A 20,505-nucleotide genomic window follows, 5' to 3' on the forward strand; every position below is an offset into this window, starting at 1 on the left:
AACAACCCAGATTGTTCTTTGATGTTTAGTGGAGGAAATTATTAAATTATTTCTGGACTCTTAGTCAAATAATTTCTGAAAAATAAATGGGAATGATGAACTAGAATAGAATACATAGAAATTGATAGAAGAAACATAAATTGTTTAACGCTTTTGGAAGAAAAAAAGTTTACAATATTTAGGGAACAAAAATAACAGGTAGTTTTGCTCTTAGATTGCACAATGATTCTTGGATATTGGATGTATTTCAACGCATCCATAGTGAAGAAACCAAGTTTTTCATACCGTATGATTTGGAGATTTCCAATCAGGAGCTCAGTTACATAGTGAAAAGGTCTGAGCAGTGGAGAGGAATCAACGGTGACAGAAGGAAGGTGAGTTGGTTTGAAGTAGATTTGTTTTTTGACTGCGCAAGAGAAACTCATTCTGTTGGCATATCAGTAAGTTGTTAAATTTCCTCACATTGTTCTTGAAGCCATTTATTATTGAATTTGACTGCCACCACTATACAAATCTTGCAACTCAACTGTATATTGATCATTTTTTATGAGTTGAAATGAGGAAACATGGCCAGGTGGTTCTTAGAGTGCCGCAGTGTTATTTTCTTACAGAAATATTTATTGATACCTGCTGTATATATATTGGGCCAAATTACACAAGGGTGGTGAAGAATATAAAAGAAGCGAGGGACAGACTTCCCATATGTGACATAATTGTTGGCTTCAGTGTCATCTTGGGAGAACAGGAGGAAGAGAATATTATTTCGGTTTTTCTCCTTTGATGCCTTTGTTAGTCAGTCCTCTTGATTTTCTTCCCTCTTTCAATAATCTCCTTTACAGACTTCTTCACTCCCTCCATCAGCCTCTTCTGTGGTAGTATCTCCCGGGGCTCTGTACTTGATTTATTTCTCTTCTTACTCTACACACTATCCTTTTGTTAACCCCCTTTGCAACGGATCTTCCAGCCTTTCGAAGATTATTACGTGCGTATCTCAAGGCTACACCTCTCTTCTGAGTTCTAAAGTAATATCATCCAGCAGCCTATTTGATATCTTCCGGTGCGCACCCCAAAGACACCTAAACCCCAGTATGTTCCAAACAAAATTGACTTAACACATATTGTTAATTGGCAAATGCATTTCACTTGTATCACAAAACCATAGCATTTACACATCCGTAATGCACATGGCATTTTCATCTGTTCTGAATCCTAAAGATCGCAAACTCTGAGTTTTTTCTAGACTTTTGTTTCCGAGTTTTTTTTTTCCAGTTTGATCATCCAGTTAGTTCTACTGATTTTACTTTCTTAATATTGACTCTTCTCTATTTCATTTGCTTCTGTGTATCTGTGACCTCGATACCCAACTTCTGAAGACCAGCAATTCTTTGCTAACTGCTTTATCTTCAGTCTCACGCTGCACTTGCCACATCACCATACCGGCCATGAATTTATTCTCTAGAACGTTTCCAAAGTGCAAATCTGACCCTGCATTTCCCTGTCATAAACCCATTGCCTGAAGAATAAAAGCCAAAATTCATACTATTGTGTTTTTGACATTTGATATGATTCTCCAGTGATGTCTCTTGTATCCACATTCCTCCCCTCCGGCCATCCGGCCATCCTCTTGCCTAATGCTTCTTACTAAAATATCATTAGTCCGTACAAAAATAAGGATAACTTGCTACATATGTTATACTCTTTTATATTACCCTCCATTCCTCTGTCTTTGCAGAAGCGTCCTCCCAGCTCCTCAGATACGACCTGGCAAACTATTTCTTCTTCCAGGCTGAGCTTGAGTGTTGCTTCTATGGGGTGTCCCCAGAGAGGACCGACTCCTTTTTGCCAAAACCTGGTTTACCTGACCCTTCTAACACACAAATTAACAATTATCTGCCTGTGTTTCCCTCTTCTTTTTTAAACTAAGATCTTGTGTGATAGAGTGTCTTCTCCATTTTGTGTTCTTGATCTTTAATAATGTCTGCAGAACACAGTACATTTTTGCTATCTATTCATTTAGTACGTAAATGAATGCATGCATGAATGATTGAATAATTGAACATATTTAATTTGTCCATATAATGAACATATAATCTACCTCATTCCATTCTATGTCTGATAGAAACCTAAACATTAGCTTTAAAAAAATTCCACATAGATTTACTATTAATATATGCAATATGTTTTGAATTCTGTTAAGTTGACAGATAAATATAACATTCCAGCAGACATTTTGATGACCACTGTCTCTGACTTGAAATAAAACGCATTTCACTTTACCACATTCATCCGGGTTTCTTCTTCAAAAATCCTTGGCAACAGCATAATTTTTAAAAGGCCCAAATCATTGTGGCACCCTGCTGGCTCTGTTGATAGAGCATGCAATTCTGGATCTCAGGGTTGTGAGTTTGAGCCCCACGTTGGGTGTAGAGATTACTTAAAAAATAAACAGAATTTAAAAAGGCTCAAATTGTTTAAATAATCCCAAAAGTTAAGCAAAGAGCACTTTCTTTGTAGGATAACGTCAAAATGACTGGGGTAGGTAGAGTATATTTATTTCACTGTTTTTTTTCACAACATGGAAGTTTAGGAATTTGGAAGCAACCCAAAGTTGAGTACCAAAATGATTTCAGTTGAACAACAGGGGGAGAGGAGTGGGGATAAAAAGTGGGAGAAAAAATGAATGTTTAGGTGCTAGAAGGAAAATTAATGGAGATTGTGAAATTCCTTAATTCTTTAAAATTAATATTTATCCCCTTCTTGGGGCGCCTGGGTGGCGCAGTCGGTTAAGCGTCCGACTTCAGCCAGGTCACGATCTCGTGGACCGTGAGTTCGAGCCCCGCGTCGGGCTCTGGGCTGATGGCTCAGAGCCTGGCGCCTGCTTCCGATTCCGTGTCTCCCTCTCTCTCTGCCCCTCCCCCGTTCATGCTCTGTCTCTCTCTGTCCCAAAAATAAATAAACGTTGAAAAAAAAATATTTATCCCCTTCTTTATAAAATGGCGTAGCTGACCCATGATGGATAACCATAGAACTCAGGAAAAGAGTGGATACACTGTATACACATTGAGATGGATCAAAGAAAAGACGATTTGTTTAAATGCAGTGAAAGTAAATAATTTTATCAAAGGCATTTGTGTCTTAAGTAAAATATTTTGGCTTAGATTCTTTGGGGCCATTAACAGAAATTAATATACCCAGATAAATTGCTGTTGTCTCTTCCCCAATATGTATAGACTCAGCATCCATCAGTGATGAGATTCAGAGATGTTTATGCAAATCATCTGAAAATCTGTAGAGCACCTGTTATTTCTTGTTGGGGGGGGGGTCTTGTTTATTAAGCATATAGAAACATTCCTACACTTAAGTGAATAGACATACATATTTTATTTGTTGTGTCTCTTCATGACCTGGTATTTATACTGTGAAGACTTCCTCTTACTGATGATTAATTTTTTAATGTTCTTCTTCTTAACCTGTTTCATGTTTGTTTGTTCAGTTTATTTCAATAGGGAAGCAAGGTAGTCCTGTTGAATCATTGATGTACTAATTTCAAGATACAATGCTAGTTTAATTTAGAATCATCATCTATAATCTAAAATGCTAAATTAAGAGTGGAACAGACACTTTAATATCAAAGCATTTCAAGTAAGTAGTCTAGAATTTTTGCACTTTAAAAATTTGATCTAGATCCTTGCCACAGTAGCAGCTATTAAGCACATGCTTCTCATTTTTATGCTCTGGATTAAAAATTGCCACACAAATGGACACTTTATAATATGCTTAATTTCCTTTTATTAAATTGATAAATGCAAAAGCACAGAACACATTTACACTATGATGAGAATTTAGGATTATTGCATTTTGTAATTTTTACAGTGTTCATACATGTAATTTGTCATTTGTGCAAAGACAGCCACATGATAATTTCAAAGTATTTTAACCATTCTTTTGAAAAGGAAAAGGTCACTTTCAGTAGTCAGTAAAGACATTATTCTATTAAACTAATTTGCCTACATGCAAATTTTGTCATTTTTACCTCATTAACTATTTATCATGAGTAAAAATATATATATTCATGAAGGGGCAGCTCACAGCCTGATGGAATTGGAACTAATATTTTGCAACTCTAATGATTTTTTGCATCCTTAATTAGATAGCATAAGGTTGATATGATTAGGTCAGGATGTAGTGTTTTTCATTAAAATACATTTTAGAAGCTGTATTCATAATCTGCCCTTGCAATTAAATAATGAGCCTATGAATTTAATATTATCGACCCAATTATTATCCCATGCAAACGTATACCTTTAATAAATTTGTGCCGTAGGACCTTCATTAGCAACAGAAGAAATGATATTTCTAGGTACATAGATTGAATGGCTATGGTTAAACTTATGTAATGGTTTTAAACATATCAGGAAGCAAAGCTTCAATACTTAGGAACCTAATTCCAAAATGTGCCTTACTATTTGTCGAAGACTAATTTACATTGTAATTATTTTCTTAAAGAAACTACCACTTTAAAAGGGGCTATTGAAGCTCATAAAAATAGTGGGATGTTAGGCAGAGAAGAAGGGTTGGAGAAAGTTGTGCCTCGTGGGACAGTGGACCATAAAGTTAGAGATCCATTCAAGTAGCATAATTGGAAAGCATAAAACCTAAAATGTCTATTTCTCACGTGTATGTCTTATCTGGGAACTACCAGATGCAATTAATGAAGATTATTATTTTTGTTGTTGTGTGTTAGAATAGTTTTTATTAATAGGTGGCCAGACAATGGAATTATATCAGCGACTCTTATCATGAACGTATACAGGGGAAACACAAGCACACATAGATACATACCCTGCTTTCTCTTCTTTGTATAGGTGTTGCTACTTATGTGCACTTGGCTAGTGACTGTGACAATGTTTGAGTTCTTGAGTTCATTCTTGATGAAATTCTGTTATGAAGGTTATATACAATCTATAATTTTGAATAAAAGGAGGCAATTAACAAAAGCTGAATTTACATTTAATGATGAATTATACAGCAAGGTAAACCAGTGAGTAGAGGTACAGAAGCAGGAAATGCCAGGGCAAGTTTGAAGACTGAAAGCAATTTGGGCTGGAACAAAGGGCAGAGGGTGGAAGAAAGTGAAAGATCAGCCTGGAGAAGGAGTTTAGAAGCTGGAAATGTGCACAATAGTGGGGGCTATATATTTATTATAGGCAATGGAAAGCCATTGGAAGCTTTAGTAAAAAGAGGGAACTCATTCAGTTAAGAATTTGAGTTGCCTTTGCACTGAATTCTATCATTTGCTTACTTAAAGTTCTGATATTTTAATGCACTTTGTCTAATAGTACGTAGTTCAATTTTCCACCATTAAAAGTTGTTTATTCAGCGAATGTCCAAATTATCCATGGCACTTCCTAACTATTCAATTCAACTCAACCCCACAATCCCTTATAGGTTGTATTTTACATGCCACCAAGGATTCATCATCCTGATCTGCAGTGCAAGGATAGGTCTGTTTCTCAAGTGTGTGTATTGTCTGGGAACTACCAGATGGAACTATGTTCGTCGTCGTATGTTAGAATAATTTTTATTAATAGATGGCCATACCGTGGAATTACATAAGGGACTCATCATAAATGTGCATAGGGAAAAACAAGCTTGCAAGCTTGATGGGGACTTGAAAGAAGGTGAAGATAAGTAACAAGCTACATTGGACCTAGCCAAATTTGAAATCAGGAATGGAACGGGGAACCAAGTGGAAATGGAAACCAGGAGTCAAACTGAATTCAAAATGGTGGGTGGCAGAATGGTGACTGCAGCGTATAGCACCCTTGACTCTTGTCAATTCAGAGGGGAAATGGGCTGCTCTGATTACAGGAGGTGGGAAGCAGGGGCCTCATTTAGTAAGAGCTAAGGAACCTTTTAAACTCCTTACATCAAGAGAACAAAAGGGGAGCGCTCAAAGCATCTACATGTAACACTTCTTGGCCCCTGAATGTGATTGCAGTGAATTACATACGCATAGGATTGACCTGTGGAGGCTCCGCTTCCAAAATGACGGAAAAGCCTTTTACACTAAGTGTCAGGTACAAGAATAAGTACCCACAGTAGTTAGTAAGCATCTTGGACATCGGAACAGATCCTTAGTGAAAGACACATTCACATCAGTTTAGGAATGTGAATGAACAGGTCTCCTTGGGAAGTTAGTAGACTAAATACTAAAACACAGACTTTGCTGCATTGAAAAAAGAACATCAAATTTTTGTTGTTCCTGCTAGTAAAGAACATATCTTAGGGACCCGGGTGAATACATCCTAAAAGTGTGCCTCAATTGTCTGAAACATAGGGGTTTCTGCTCAGTAATCAAACACATATTCTGAACTCCATATCTAGTGTTACTTTCTTCTTGCACTGAACAAATTCCCAATTCTACAGAAGCATGAAGACATTTATCTTTTAAGGGTTTTTATATGAGGGGCGCCTGGGTGGCTCAGTCAGTTAAGAGTCCGACTTCAGCTCAGGTCATGATCTCGTGGTTTGTGAGTTCGGGCCCCGTGTCGGGCTCTGTGCAACAGTTCAAAGCCTGGAGACTGCTTCGGATTCTGTGTCTGCCCCTCCCTTGCTCACGCTCTGTCTCTCTCTCTCTCTCTCAAAAATGAATAAATATTGAAAGGTTTTTATGTGAATGTGGACTGTACTTAGAACTGCTAACGTAGAGTTTCCAATTTTTGCATAATGAAGACATTGATATTGAGCCAACTAATTTGAACGTGCACATCTTATCTATAATTTTAAAAATACAGATAAAAGAGGATGATTTAAGAAGGTGTATGACTGCCGACATTTCTCTTTCGTTTTGTTTTTTTAAATCACGTTGAACAAGGGGTAGAGGAAAATGTTTTGCGTTGGCATGGTGGTTTTGGTTAATTGATACATATTTCTCCCCTGATGTTTTTTATCCCTGAACTTCTGGGATGTCTGTTTGTAACTTACCCAGTATATTGTTAAACATTTGAAAGGTCATTCGGCCTCGGAGACATTGATCTTCTCTATAAAATGAAAATGGTAGGTCACTACTAAGGAAAGGAATAACTTAGAGCCTTCTGAAGACACCATAAATGCTTGGGTTTTAAAGATTGACAAAGACTTACATTTTGCTAAGTACTCTCCCCGTTGATTCTAAAATCATTTCTATTTGAAGTGAAGTGTAATCCATATGTTTTTGATTCATTAACACTTAATTTGTCAGCATCTCTTTACTGGAGTGCCATATAGCAGCCTTTTCATCTTTTTTATAAGCTTATTTTCCTCAGACACAGGAAATCAAGTTTTTCTAAGAGTAAACAAACTTAAACGCAAAGAGACAGGGGAGAGTTTTGCTTGTAACAAAGCACCTATTAGCTTTGAACTACTTCTGTACTTGGTATGCAAATTTCCTCTTTAGTGTTCCCTAAGATTCAGATATATTTGTAATTAACCGAGGCACAATACACAGCTTTCTGTTTTATTATTTATTGAATTTTCCTACTATCTTACTCTAATTTCTCTTCATGATAAAACAGCCAACTGCTAACGTATTCATGAACAAGTCATTAATGATAGTTATTTAATTGCCCTCTTATTATTTATTCTTATTAATAATGCAGAAGCGACTTATCTTTTAATAATTATGTGGTGGGAAATGGAATTTCATGTAAAGCATTAAACAGTGTTCTTCCCCCCCCCCCCTTGGAAGTACAATGTTCTTTAACGCAAGAAATGAAAGTCAAACTCCTTTCCATATTTGACTGTTTATGAAGCACAAGTCCCCCAGCATTATTTGCATTTGGATAGGCTTCCATGAGATGAAAATACAACTCTAAGGAATGCTAGCTCTACTATTACCCCTTGTCCCTTTTAGCTTATCTAATTTCTATAGGGTGTTCTTTGGGCTTTTAACAGTCACAAAGCCTGAATAAATCAGAATTGCAAAACCGTTACCATAATATTGCTACCTGTTCAGAGAAACCCTTTGCTAGGCTCTTAGCATTCATATTTCTTGATAGATAGGTCAAAGGGAATTTTTAAAAGGAGCTTAGAAGTTAAGTAATATTGTCTTAAGAAAAAAGGGGGAAGTAAGCAACTCTTACTGTGGGTCAGTCACTGGGTTAAGCAATGTATATGTTGGTTCATTGAATTCTCAAAGCAAATATATGTGGCGGGTAGTATTTCCATTTTCAGGTGAGGAAACTGGGGCTCAGAGATATGAAACAACTTCATTTATCCATCTATTCATTTATTGGCCACTTATTTATGGATCGTCTAATGTGAAGTCGGCGCTTTTTTCTTAGATGCACGTGAAAGTAAAACAAAACAGTATCTCTTTATTGTACAGTAAGGAAGTTAAATAGCTGTGGCTATAACACCAGCACAGTAGGTAGATTAATAGGGCAATGTGCTGGGCAGTAGGGTGGTAGCTTGAACAAAAATAGTAGTGTTAAAGTAAATTTGAAGATCTAATTGGCTTTATTCAGCAATTCAGGCATTGGGCAGCGTCCCATCTGGCACGTAGAGGGCAGCTCTGAGGAGTTGTACGAGAACGGAAGGTTTTCCGAGGAAAGAGGTGAGGCAACGACGTTAGCCTGAGAAAAGAAAGGATTATTTCAGACACGCTCACTCTCCTTTAGTGAAAGGGCTGAGGGTCTTCTCATGCAGATGATCTCCTCTTCCTTTGGGGCCCTGGAGGAGATGGAGAGAACCCTTGTGACAGATGACCTCATTGGTGTTGCTCAGAAAATTCTCGACTGACTGGTAAAGACTACATTTCTGGGGGAGTTTGGAACCGTAGTTAGGTTGGGTAATGAGCGAGCCCCAGTTTGGTGACTTGGCCCCAATGACTTCATTTGGGGCCCTGTGCTTTTCTTTTTTTGGACAAATTCATATTTTATGAGTTGATTTTATGGGAAATTTCAATTTATTTCTTTTTTAACAATATATCCATTGGAAGATGGCATGATTGGAGTGTCAGAGTCCTTTACGTCAAAGTTTTAGTAGTTTTTCTTTTTTTGTGTGTGTGGTTTTCTTTTTAGCGGTCTTAACTAACCCATTGGAAAGGGCCATGGAAGATCTCACAAAGGAGAAGATTATTGTGATAGGTATTCAAGATGAAGATGAAGAGCAGTCCAAGGATAAATTGGGCACCAAAAGATTGGGCACTCCAAGCAGAGGATGAAATATGGTATTTCGGAGAACAGAAAAGAATTCAGGGTGGCTGGACCATGCCCAACGTTAAGGCAATAGGACACACTAAGGCTGGCTAAATAGACAAGACAAGAAGTGATACATATTAGTATCTCACTTTCGGTGTGCTTTCCAAAACCATAGTTCCCGGTAATGCAAAATGAATCGGTATAAAAATGACCCATGAAAGACTGTAAAGTCAGAAGTTACAAAGACATACATAGAATTTTCACATAGGAGGAGGGGAAATTTAGCTTCTCCTCTTCATGCTTTTCTAAATTTCCTACAAATTTTCATGATGAACACACATTATCTTCATATTTGGAAAAAAAAGACCTCTGAACGTGTTTTGGTAAGGAAGACGTACCAAGCCCCATATAAAATCCTTTGCACGCCACCGTCACATGACATCCAGGAGCATCCAATCTATAGAAAGAACCGGACAGCTAAAAGTAGCAATTCATGCTCTGCTCACAAATAGGTGTGTGAGCCATGACAGTCTGTGTGCTACGTAATGGCCTCGTGATCTATCTTCAGACACAGAGGAAAGAAAATCACGGACAGTATTAATGTTGTAAGGATGTCCTGGCCAACCTTGCCATGGTGTCTCCCCTTATCCGTGCTGATCACCTTGCACGTTTGATGGAAGGTGCACCTTTCTTAATTGGGCAGCAGAGCCCGTGTTTCCTGATGAGATTTAGTTGGTTGTTTCTCTTTGTTCACATTTCCTCCTTTTGAATTAGAAATGCGGTTTGGTTTCCACTGTCCCCAGCAACAGTAGCAGTTGTGGTTTATGCCTCGATTAGGTCCTAACACACAGCGAAGCTGCTGTATATTTGGCAGGAACAGAGTCACCATGCAGCGCTCCAAGTGACACACACACACCGCCATCTACATTTAGCTCCTGGTTTCCAGGCTGGTCCCTTGGCTTCTTCTCAGGCAAGCTGTTGGAAAAGCTCTCATCGTCCCTCTACAGCCTGTCACCAGGTCAGGCTATGACTCATTTGTCCTCGTGTTTTAGATTCTTGCTTATTTTTAATTTCTTGATATAAAAAGTGGGTTTCTGGATTTGGGGGTACATTTTTATCAAGAAAAATCTTGCCCTCTCCAAAAGTTTGATCTTCCAGATTGTTTTAAAACCATTTTTATTTTTTTTTAATTTAATTATTTTTTTTTTTACAGTTGGCTGATTGATATTCCTTTCCTGGGTCTTTTTTTCCCCCCTTAAATGAGTAGTAGCAGACAAAGATTACTAGAGTATAAGATCAGAAAGTAAGAATAGCATGAAAGCTGTCTTTACCAAGACGGGCATTCAAAAGTGAATACCCTCCTGGGTCTTTTCTAATTGTCTTAGTCACATATAAACTTAAAAATTGTGGGCAATAAGCTTAATTTTGTTCTTATGATAGGATGGGCTATGCCAATAAGTGTTTTTGTTTTAAACAAAGAGCACAGTTCTTTAAGTAAATGGTCAGATTCTTTAAAAATGTATATGATGCTTTTAGATATTGCAAGATATCTAAAGGATATTTAGATATCTAAAGGATAGGTCAAAAGAATCTTAAGTAGAGGGAGTTTACTTCCCTTGATCAAGAGGTACTCGACGTCAAACTCTAGGCACTCTAACTGGGAAAATAGTCACAATCTAATCAGGGATAGAGATACTGATACAAAATGTGCATTGGTTCACATCCTACCGTTTCTTTATATCATATATCACCAAAGGAATTTTTAATTCGTTAAACAAATTGTTCCTATTGCCAATTTCTTTTAATGTCTATCTCCTACTTTTAAAACCTCTAATTTTCATTTCTTAATGTCCCATATATCCTAGAAATAAGCTAAACCTCCTTTTAAAGGGATCTCTGAGCCTCCCTGAAAGTATAATTAAAAACTTCAGAAGAGTCAGTAGCCCCTTAACATTGAGTTAAGTGATAAAGGTCTTATTTTATTACTTTAAAACACCTTTGCCTCTTTAAAATGGGTAAAATACTTTAACAACTTTGTTAAGAGATAATTTACAACTATAACGTCAACCCATTTGAAGTGCCCAGTTCAGTGGTCTTTATCATGTTTCCACAGTTCTGCAATCATCACCATAATTTAATTTTAGAATATTTTCATCACGTCAAATTTTGTCATGGAAATGGAAATTTAATCTCCAAATGAAAATTCTAGAACTTGCACTTGTGGAGAACCCACTTTTTATTATTTATTTACTTATTATTTATTTATGTATTTGTTTGTTTAATGTTTATTTATTTTGAAAAAGAGAGAATGAGGAGGGGAGGGGCAAAGAGTGGAGGAGGGGGGAGAGGATACCAAACAGGCTCCATGCTGTCAGCCCACAGCCTCATATGGGTCTCGATCCCACAAACCATGAGATCACGACCTGAGCTGAAATCAAGAGTCAGAAGCTTAACCCATTGAGCCTCCCAGATGTCCCTGTGGAGAACACACTTTTAAATCCCAGTTTAAGGAACATGCTTCAGATACTTCAGAGATCTGTGACAAACCCAAGTTGATTTTAAAATGTTCAAGCCAGAAGGAACTAAGCAATCTTTTTTTTTTTTTTTTTTTTTTTTTTTTTTACTAAGATTTTTAAAAGGGATTTTAGAACAGTAGAGCCCAAAGAATTTGGACCCAACGCTCAATTATAAATGCCAGGGATAAAAAGTTATTAATAGTTTGAGGTTTTTTTTTTTCTCTTGAGCCTCATGATAGCTCCTATGATGTTCTGTTGTTGCCTACCATAAAATTATGTAAGAGGAAATGGTACCAAAGATCATGGAGATCAAAAAGAATGGGTTCTCTTCTGATAATAGTACTATTCTGAGGCTCTCATTTTATTTGCCTTAACTTCAAGGTCATTGAAAATACCTACTACAGTTTTTACTTAAAACACCCAAATTTTGGGGGCCCTGGGCGGCTCAGTCGATTGAGCATCGGACTCTTGTTTCGGCTCAGGTCATGATCTCATGGTTTCTAAGTTTGAGCCATGCACCGGGGACCCCGTGCTGATAGTGTGGAGCCTGCTTGGGATTCTCTCTCTCCCTCTCTCTCTGCCTCTCTCTGCCTCACTCTCTGTGTCTTTCTCTCAAAATAAATAAATACACTTAAAAAAAAACACCCAGATTTTCTTAGTATTTTTTTCTCTTCCAAAAAGAATATAGAAAGATTTCAATCCTGAAACAGACATATTAAGTATGTGTAAGCAGTGGTGGAGATCGACCTAATTAACTGTTTACTATCATCTCTTTTATTACCATACCTGGAAGGGAGCTGTTATTTTCTGAGGTATTTAAACACATAGGCAAACTGTTGCTCCTGAGTCCAGGAAGAATCACGTAAGAACAGTGCACTTTACTGAAATTTACAACTCAAGAAGAGCTTCATTGAACAAATGGATGCATTGATGGCCTTCAAGACGATTTTATGGCTGTGGCTAGCAAAAGCTGCCTTTCCTTTTTGCCTTCCATTTTTCTCATCTTCTCCAAGATCATTTGTGTCCATCAGGCCAACTGCTAAAAATTCACTGAAGGAAGGTCCGCCATCAAAGGCTGGCATAAATCAGAGAGAGCACTCGGGGTTTCTGTCCTATTTGCAGGGCCAAATATTTTTGATTCTTCTGGGAAGAACATGCTCCATATGCTATCTTGTGTAACTTGAAATTCGATTCATTCTATCATTTAAGACACTTGCCTACTATTCACCAAGAATAACTAATATCAGATCCAAGCTCTACAAATAAGATGTGACATTTGGTTGTCCCAAAAAGTGGCATATCTATACCATATATTCCTTGAGTTCGGTTTCTTTTGTTTCAGGGTCAGGATCCCATATCCAGTATAATTTTTGTTGTCACCTCTCCTTATGAGTCAATATTAGAGAAAAATTTAGTTTTTAACACTAAATGGTAATGAACCAATGGTAATTGGTTTAGTTTAGCTTTTAACACTACATGGTAATGACTGAACCAAGTCACCTACTAGCTTAGGTAGTAGTATCCTTCCTTCTTTCCTTTCGCCTCTCTTTCTCCATCACTTTTTCCTTCCTTCCTCCCTCCCTTCCTTCCTTCCTTCATTCCTTTCTTCCTTTCTTCCTACCTTCCTTTCTTCCTGCCTTCCTTCCATCCTTCCTTCCTTCCTTCCTTCCTTCCTTCCTTCCTTCCTTCTTTCCTTCCTTTCTCCCTCTCTTCTTTCCTTCCTTTTTTAATTCTTCGATCAATTCTGTGCATAACAACTTTATTGTTGTGGAGCACAAATCAAAGATCTAATACATAATCCTATGTTCAAGGACTATTTAAAAAACCATTCTACTATGATGATGTTGGCAATGGCTCTTCATTCTTTGAAATGATCCTATCAGCCACTGGTATTTCCCATTTTTGGTAATCAGGAAATTTGCCACTAATGAAAATTTTTAAGAGGAATATTACGAGGAAACACAATGACAGCTGAACAATTGAATTGAAGCTTCTTTTGTTAATAGTGTGTTTCAACCTCCAGATTTAGCTAATCCTGACATTTCTAAATAGGAATATAATGGTGGAAGAGGTTTGTGTGTTTAGATTTTTCCGAAACCTAATCATTATACATTTATTGGCTTGACAAATTATTTCTGTATAGTGCAAACAGACACATGGGTTTTTCATTAATAGATATGTCAAAGGGGTACGAATATGATTTTCACATGTTACTACAAAACAGGAACAGTCATCAAACGTTTCTTTGTGTAATTCTCCCATGTTGCTTCTGATGAAAACTTGCCCAGCACCAACTAAATTTGTACATTGCTTTGCAATGAGTGGTGAAGTATAGAAAGTTATGCTGTGTGTGATTATAGAGCAAGGAAATGCTTATTCCTGCCTTGATTTCTGGTGAAGAATCACCTTATATTGCGGGACTGGTACATAAACCTATAGATGTGAACCTCTATATGTTGTAACCTATAGGATGTAACCTTGCTTAACAAGTCATAGGATTGAAAGATGATCATAAGAAAATGGAACCTCTAGGGGCACCTGGGTGGCTCAGTCCCTTGAGCGTCTGACTCCTGGGTTAGGCTCAGGTTATGAACACGGAGTCTGGTTCATGGAATCCGGCTTTGAGTTGACAGTATGGAGCCTGCTTGGGATTACCTGTCTCCCTCTCTTTCTGCCCCTCCCCCCCTCACGCACGAGCACTCTCTCATTCTTTTTTTTTTTTTTTTTTTTTTTTTTTTCAAACTACACAAATAAGCTTCAGAGGCTCCTGGATGGCTCAGTTGGTTAAGTGTCTGACTTCAGCTCAGGTCATGGCCTTGCACTCTGTGAGTTTGAGCCCCGATTCGGGCTCTGTGCTGACAGTTCAGAGCCTGGAGCCTGCTTCAGATTCTGTGTCTCCCTCTCTCTCTGCCCCTCCTTTGTTCATGCTCTGTCCCTCTATCTCTCTGTCTCACAAAAAAAAATAAATAAAAAATAAATACATAAATGAACATTAGAAAATTTTTAAAAATATTATTTAAAAAATAAATAAGTTTAAAAAAATAAAAAGGAACTGCTTTAGAGAAGGGTAGGGTCTTTTCCTTGTATTCTTTCTAAATTTTAAATCTCAAAGGTTTTGCTTTTATCTTCTAACAAACAGTTATTGGAATTTTTCATGGAAATGCAATCTATTTTTAGGTTTTAATTTAAAACACTGAAAGGAATAATAGTATCTTACATTAATATCACACGTTGGAGTCTTCAACATGTTGTCAACATAATTCTGTTTGCTCCTTAGAGAAATCTTGAGGTAATCAGGTCAGGAATTTCACAGGTGAGGGAAATTAGTGAGATTCAGAAAGTTGACTTGCCCGGCAACATAAATGTCACAGCCAGGACTAAAATCTAGGACATTTTGCCAGGCAGGATCTTTGCACATGTCACAGTATTTCAGGAAAGGGATAAAAACCTCCCGAGCAAGAACAGTTTTGCCTTTAATTGTGTGGTTTTTAGTAAATCATGTGCAAGTAGGTTATATGGCATTTTGCCCTCAATTCGAAACCTCAAAATGATGAATGGTAGAATGGCTTCGGCTGGATGTTCAACCCAGGAATCTCAGCTTGTCTGTCAAAACATCAAAAGTCAAATGTGAGGAAGTGGGCTTTCCAGTTTTTTTTTTTTTTTATTCCAGGTCAAGTTGGGATTTTAATATTGCTCTCAAAACACTGGTCAGGAGCTGAGCCTGCTCCCGTGATAAGATCCAGTAAGGGAATACTTGGAAAACCTTGATGAGGGTCCTACGGGTAGGGAGATTTTCCCAAACCTTAGGAGACCACTTTAAAGAACGAGAGTACCATATTTTACCTGAATCCTATAACTTTAACGGAGGAAGAGTTCAAAGTCATGTTAATCCTGTAGGTGTCTCAACAGAGGTGAATAATAATAGTAATAAAATATTATCTTCCCGGAACAAAAAGTCCCTACGCTGTAGATTAATAACCACGTTAGTTTCTTCAGGCACAAAAAGCCGAAAAAATAAGACTGAGACTCAATATTGAAAGAGTGGCCAACTCTGTGCAAAGAAAACAAAGCAACAAACGGTTCTTTGGGTTTACTGTTGTCACTCAGGCGCCGTCCCTGTGCGACTGGAAGTCAAGACATTTCATAAAATGGACTTGGGAATTGGGAGAGTAGAACTTTAGAGGCTTTCAGTCCTGCCTCTGCTCTCAGGAGCATAAGGAGCTAGGGTGTTGGCCTCGAAGCCCAAAAAGCAAACAACTCATTAAAATGCATGAAATCAGCTAGTACATCTGTCTTCAGTCCCTTAAAATACAGAAAAAGGGTGGTCCCTGGGTGGCTCAGTCAAGTGGGACATCTGACTTCGGCTCAGGTCATGATCTCACGGTTCCTGAGTTTGAGCGTGGAATCGGGCTCACTGCTGTCAGCACAGAGCTGGCTTCACATCTTCTGTCCCCTGCTCTCTCTGCCTCTCCCCACCCCACTCAAAAAAAAAAATAAACATTAAAAAAAGTTAAAAAGTCAAATATAAGTAAATAAAAATTAAAATTAAAAAATGCAGAAGATCCTTTAATTCTGGGGTAATGTGACCTCTTCCCAATAATCTCCACTAGGCTCTCACCTCCAAACAGCCCCCCAAAATGTGTAACCTAACTCAAAACTGCTGGCAGATTCAAAATAAATACCTTAACCCACTTCCAAGCTGAAGATGCCACTTCTTCCCCATTATGTCTATAGAAAATCTGCCACTCCCTGAGTGTTTTCCTTTGCCCTGTACTGCTCTTGGGTTTTAGCATATTTACGGATACCACATGATTTTTTTTTTTTTGCCTCAGTCAAGTGGTTTTCCGCCAGAGATCTCCAAGCGTCTTTCTTCTGAATCTTGTGATTCATCACAGTATTTCTTTCTATGATAACACATCACACACACACACACACACACACACACACACACCCTTCTTGAGTGTTCTTTTTCTCCTCCATTTTATACCGTTTCCTTAATTCCATTAGATATAAATCACTGCGTCAACTACAGGTCTGAAGTCCTGGGAGCTCCAAACTCCTGCCGTTTAGCACAGGTTTATAGACTTGTTATTTTCATTACTGCTTTATAAACGACAGCATTTGAAGCAATGTGTAGGTTAAGTAAAAGAACGCTGAGGATTTCAGTCGCTTGGATGTGTGGAAGCTATGATCTTGAAAAGTACACTGGTACTTTTGTATGCAAAACTGCCAAACTTGAAGCATGAGCACCGCCTTCAAGATTCGGTTTTAGTTTAAGAAAGGAAGCTTCATTGCAAGCGTAGATAACTCTTTTTAGGAGCTGCACGTTACTGAGTTTTGAACCACAATTGACATAGGATGTGGAATAGATCTGATCCATTGGAGGAGAAAAGACATTTCCAGTCTTAGTTTAGAGATTTTTTTTTTCAATTTTATCCTTAGCTTTCTCTTGCTTATTTATCACTAAATAAGACACCGATCTATTTTCTTTTACTAAATGGCGATGCCCTCTTAAAGGAAGAACGAAAAGTACTTGATTTTTAGAATTTATAATTTGTAGGGACCCTCATGCCCACATCCTTTTTCAGCTGTTTGATATAATTGAATGTGACTATAAATATTCCAGTTTATATTATAAGATACATCCAGGGTGTATTATATTACTTCCTTTTATAAAGTTTACTGCTTGACTTAAAATGCTTTTATGCCCTCCTGTTAAAGAACATCTTCTCCAGCTAAACTTATAAAAGCACTTTCCTAGATCCTGCTCTAATTATCCTGCTGCTACTGCCTCTGTTACCACGAGTAATTTAATCAAACATGTTCACACATATAATTTCGATAAAATGACATAACTTTAAGGCACAGCTTTTATTTTTCTACCTACCAGTAAAAGAAGACGTCAGAGCAGCTCTAAGGTTTGGACAAAGTTTGTAGTAAAAGGCAAAGCCTGGACTGAAATTTGGGATTTTGGACCCCAACACCTGTGTTCTTTCTCTTTCCTCCACAGCTGTTTGAATTTTGTAATAACACGTAAGGCAACATTCAGGGGTATTTCACAAAAGAATGGGGAACGAAGGTCACGAGTTTGTTGAATGTGATATCATTTAAACTATTAGATCGAAGCCGTTAGACACGAAGATAATTTTTAAAAATCTAGGTTACAACCGCTTTTAAACGAGGTTGAACTTGCATATCACACACCACAGGATGAGAAAATAGTAAATGTTGAGTCACATTCCTATCTTCAAAGGACACACCATTCTATGAGGGTAGATAGAAACTATAAGCATTTTAAGAAATGGAAAACAATTTGAGGCAATTATTAATGTGACAATGAGTCAGGTCCATAGGAGTTGAAATGTCAGGGACCACATCAGAGAGGCGTGGTATAAAAGAAATTGTTTCCTTCTTAAAAGTCACGCAGAAAACCCCAATGATTTTACCATAAAAATACTAATCTTGAGACACGGACGGTGGTCGATCGTGTCCCACCTTGGTGTCATTTCCCTTTGGGGATTCCTTCAGTAGCATTGCTGCTCCTGGTGGCTGAAGCAGACTTGTCTTCCTCCCGTTCTCAAACTCCAATAGAAGGGTGGACAAGCTTTCTCCTCCTCGGGTATTTCAACGTAGCCCGAGTAGGACTTACAAAAGAACTGGCTAAATACCAGGAACGACAGGGACACAAGATGGAAATGTAAAAAGTTGCAGCTTCCAAACCAGCCTGTGACCCCGCCAGAGCTGATCTACTCCCTGGGAAGACCTGGCCCAGTTAAACATCACGTGACACACCTTTACTCTGAAGCGCCTGTTGAAAGTTTTAGGAACGTCCTGGTTCCTTGTTTTTTGACTCTCGGTTGGCTGCTAAACAAAGGAAACTTTTTACAACCTGTAAGATTGGAAATGATCTCCTCCGGTCCTTGAGGGTAGCAAACTAGGATCTTTATGGAGTTCTGTTTCCTGGTCTGAGGACACATTTTTTCCCCCCCAGGTGATTCACAAAAGTTGTGGTGACCGACAGGATGACTTTCTTTCTCTTTCTTTTTTCTTTCTTTCTTTCTTTCTTTCTTTCTTTCTTTCTTCCTTTCTTTTTCTTTCTTTCTTTCTTTCTCTTTCTTTCTTTCTTTCTTTCTTTCTTTCTTTCTCTCTTTCTTTCCTTCTTTCTCTTTCTTTCTTTCTCTCTCTTCCTTTCTTCCTTTCTTTCTTTCTTTCTTTCTTTCTTTCTTTCTTTTTCTTTCTTTCTCTCTCTTTCTTTCTTTCTTTCTTTCTTTCTTTCTTTCCTGCTTTCTTTCTCTTTTTTTCTTTCTTTCTCTCTTTCTTTCCTTCTTTCTCTCTCTCTCTTCCTTCCTTCCTTCCTTCCTTCCTTCCTTTCTTTCTTTTTCTTTCTCTTTCTTTCTTTCTCTCTCTCTTTCTTTCTTTCTTTCTTTCTCTTTCTTTCTTTTTCTTTCTTCCTTCCTTCCTTCCTTCCTTCCTTCCTTCCTTCCTTCCTTTCCTTCTTTCTCTCTCTTTCTTTCTTTCTTCCTTTCTTTGTCTTTCTTTCTTTCTTTCTTTCTTTCTTTCTTTCTTTCTTTCTTTCTTTCCTTCTTTCTTTCTCAGTATAGCATTATCCCATGACCAGCTCAGTGATATAGCAATGTATCATCCAAGTAATTATGATATTCCTATAGCAAAAATGCTATATTTATATACCAGGAAACAGGGAGTGGTAGGAGTTTCCCTACAGTTGGGCTCTCGTGAGGGAGTGACTTGAAGAAATGGAAGGTTTCTATGTGCTACCTGAAGGAGGGAGTATTCAGAATTAACATGACACGTTGAGCCTGCTAGATTTCTTAAAATAGCCTTATTTTTCCAAGATTAGGAAATGTGCCTGCTAACGACCCTTTCATCAGCAGGCTTCTTAATTAAAAGAATATGAAGAGAGGAAAGGAAGTGGGAGGCGCTTTTAGTCAGGTGATCCCCTCACCTCAAAAGGCATCATGTTGCTTACAACATCAATAAACTTTCTTCTTGATAAGAATTATTTAGTCTGCAAGCGGCAAATAAAATTTTATTTTGTCCTCACACGTCAAGCTTGTTCCAGACAGACCACCAGCCTGTCGTTAAAAAATAAACACCAAAATAAAACAAAAAACGCAACCAAAAAACCTCAGGGTTTATTTGATGTGAGAGAGCAGAATATTAAAAGTCACATGGGGGAAGAAGATTATTCCAGAAAGGGGAAGCCCGCATATTCCCATTACTTGTATTTATTATTTGGAGATTTTAAGACGTGGATGTTTATTAAGGCATCTTTGCAGGTACTAGATGTTTGACAAAATCTCTCAAAGGATCAATCCTACATAGAGTTATCCCAAAGCAGAGGCCATATGATTAAGAACAGGAAGTAGAAATTTGAACCGTTATTGTATAGAAGTCAGATATCAGAAGCTTAGGTACAGTACAGATTATCCAGCCAAACCTTCATCAGCCTATTGGTCAATTAGTAAATCATTATTGAATGCTTCCTAGGTTTTCAGAATGACTATTAATGGTAGCTAACAATCAGTGTCTACTCTGTGTTAAGCCATGCACAAGCGTTTTTCATGGATTGTTTACTTCTAGAGTCATACTGTTACCATTACAGTATAGCTGTGTGCCATTACAGATGAGACACCTGAGGCACAGAGAGCTTTGGTAATGTGCCGAAGGTCACACAGCTGGCAAGAAGAGAGCTGGGAGGGGCATCTGGGTGGCTCAGTCAGTTAAGCATCTAACTCTTAATTTCCAGTCGGGTCATGACCTCACAGTTCCCAAGCCCCGAGTTGGGC

General features: G+C 37.9%; 1 protein-coding gene across 1 annotated transcript in view; it reads left to right on the forward strand.

Annotated features, from left to right (window-relative positions):
• Window positions 1–2,786, forward strand: part of LOC101096891 — a 339,394-nt gene extending 336,608 nt beyond the window's left edge. The window contains exons 24-25 of the mRNA XM_045058641.1: window positions 215–374; window positions 1,374–2,786. Coding sequence (XP_044914576.1) covers window positions 215–374; window positions 1,374–1,517 — 304 coding nt within the window. The 3' untranslated portion in view covers window positions 1,518–2,786. The remainder of the gene's footprint in view (window positions 1–214; window positions 375–1,373) is intronic.
• Window positions 2,787–20,505: the final 17,719 nt, after the last annotated feature.

This window comes from Felis catus, chromosome B2 (genome assembly GCF_018350175.1).
Source record: "Felis catus isolate Fca126 chromosome B2, F.catus_Fca126_mat1.0, whole genome shotgun sequence".
NCBI lineage: Eukaryota > Metazoa > Chordata > Mammalia > Carnivora > Felidae > Felis > Felis catus.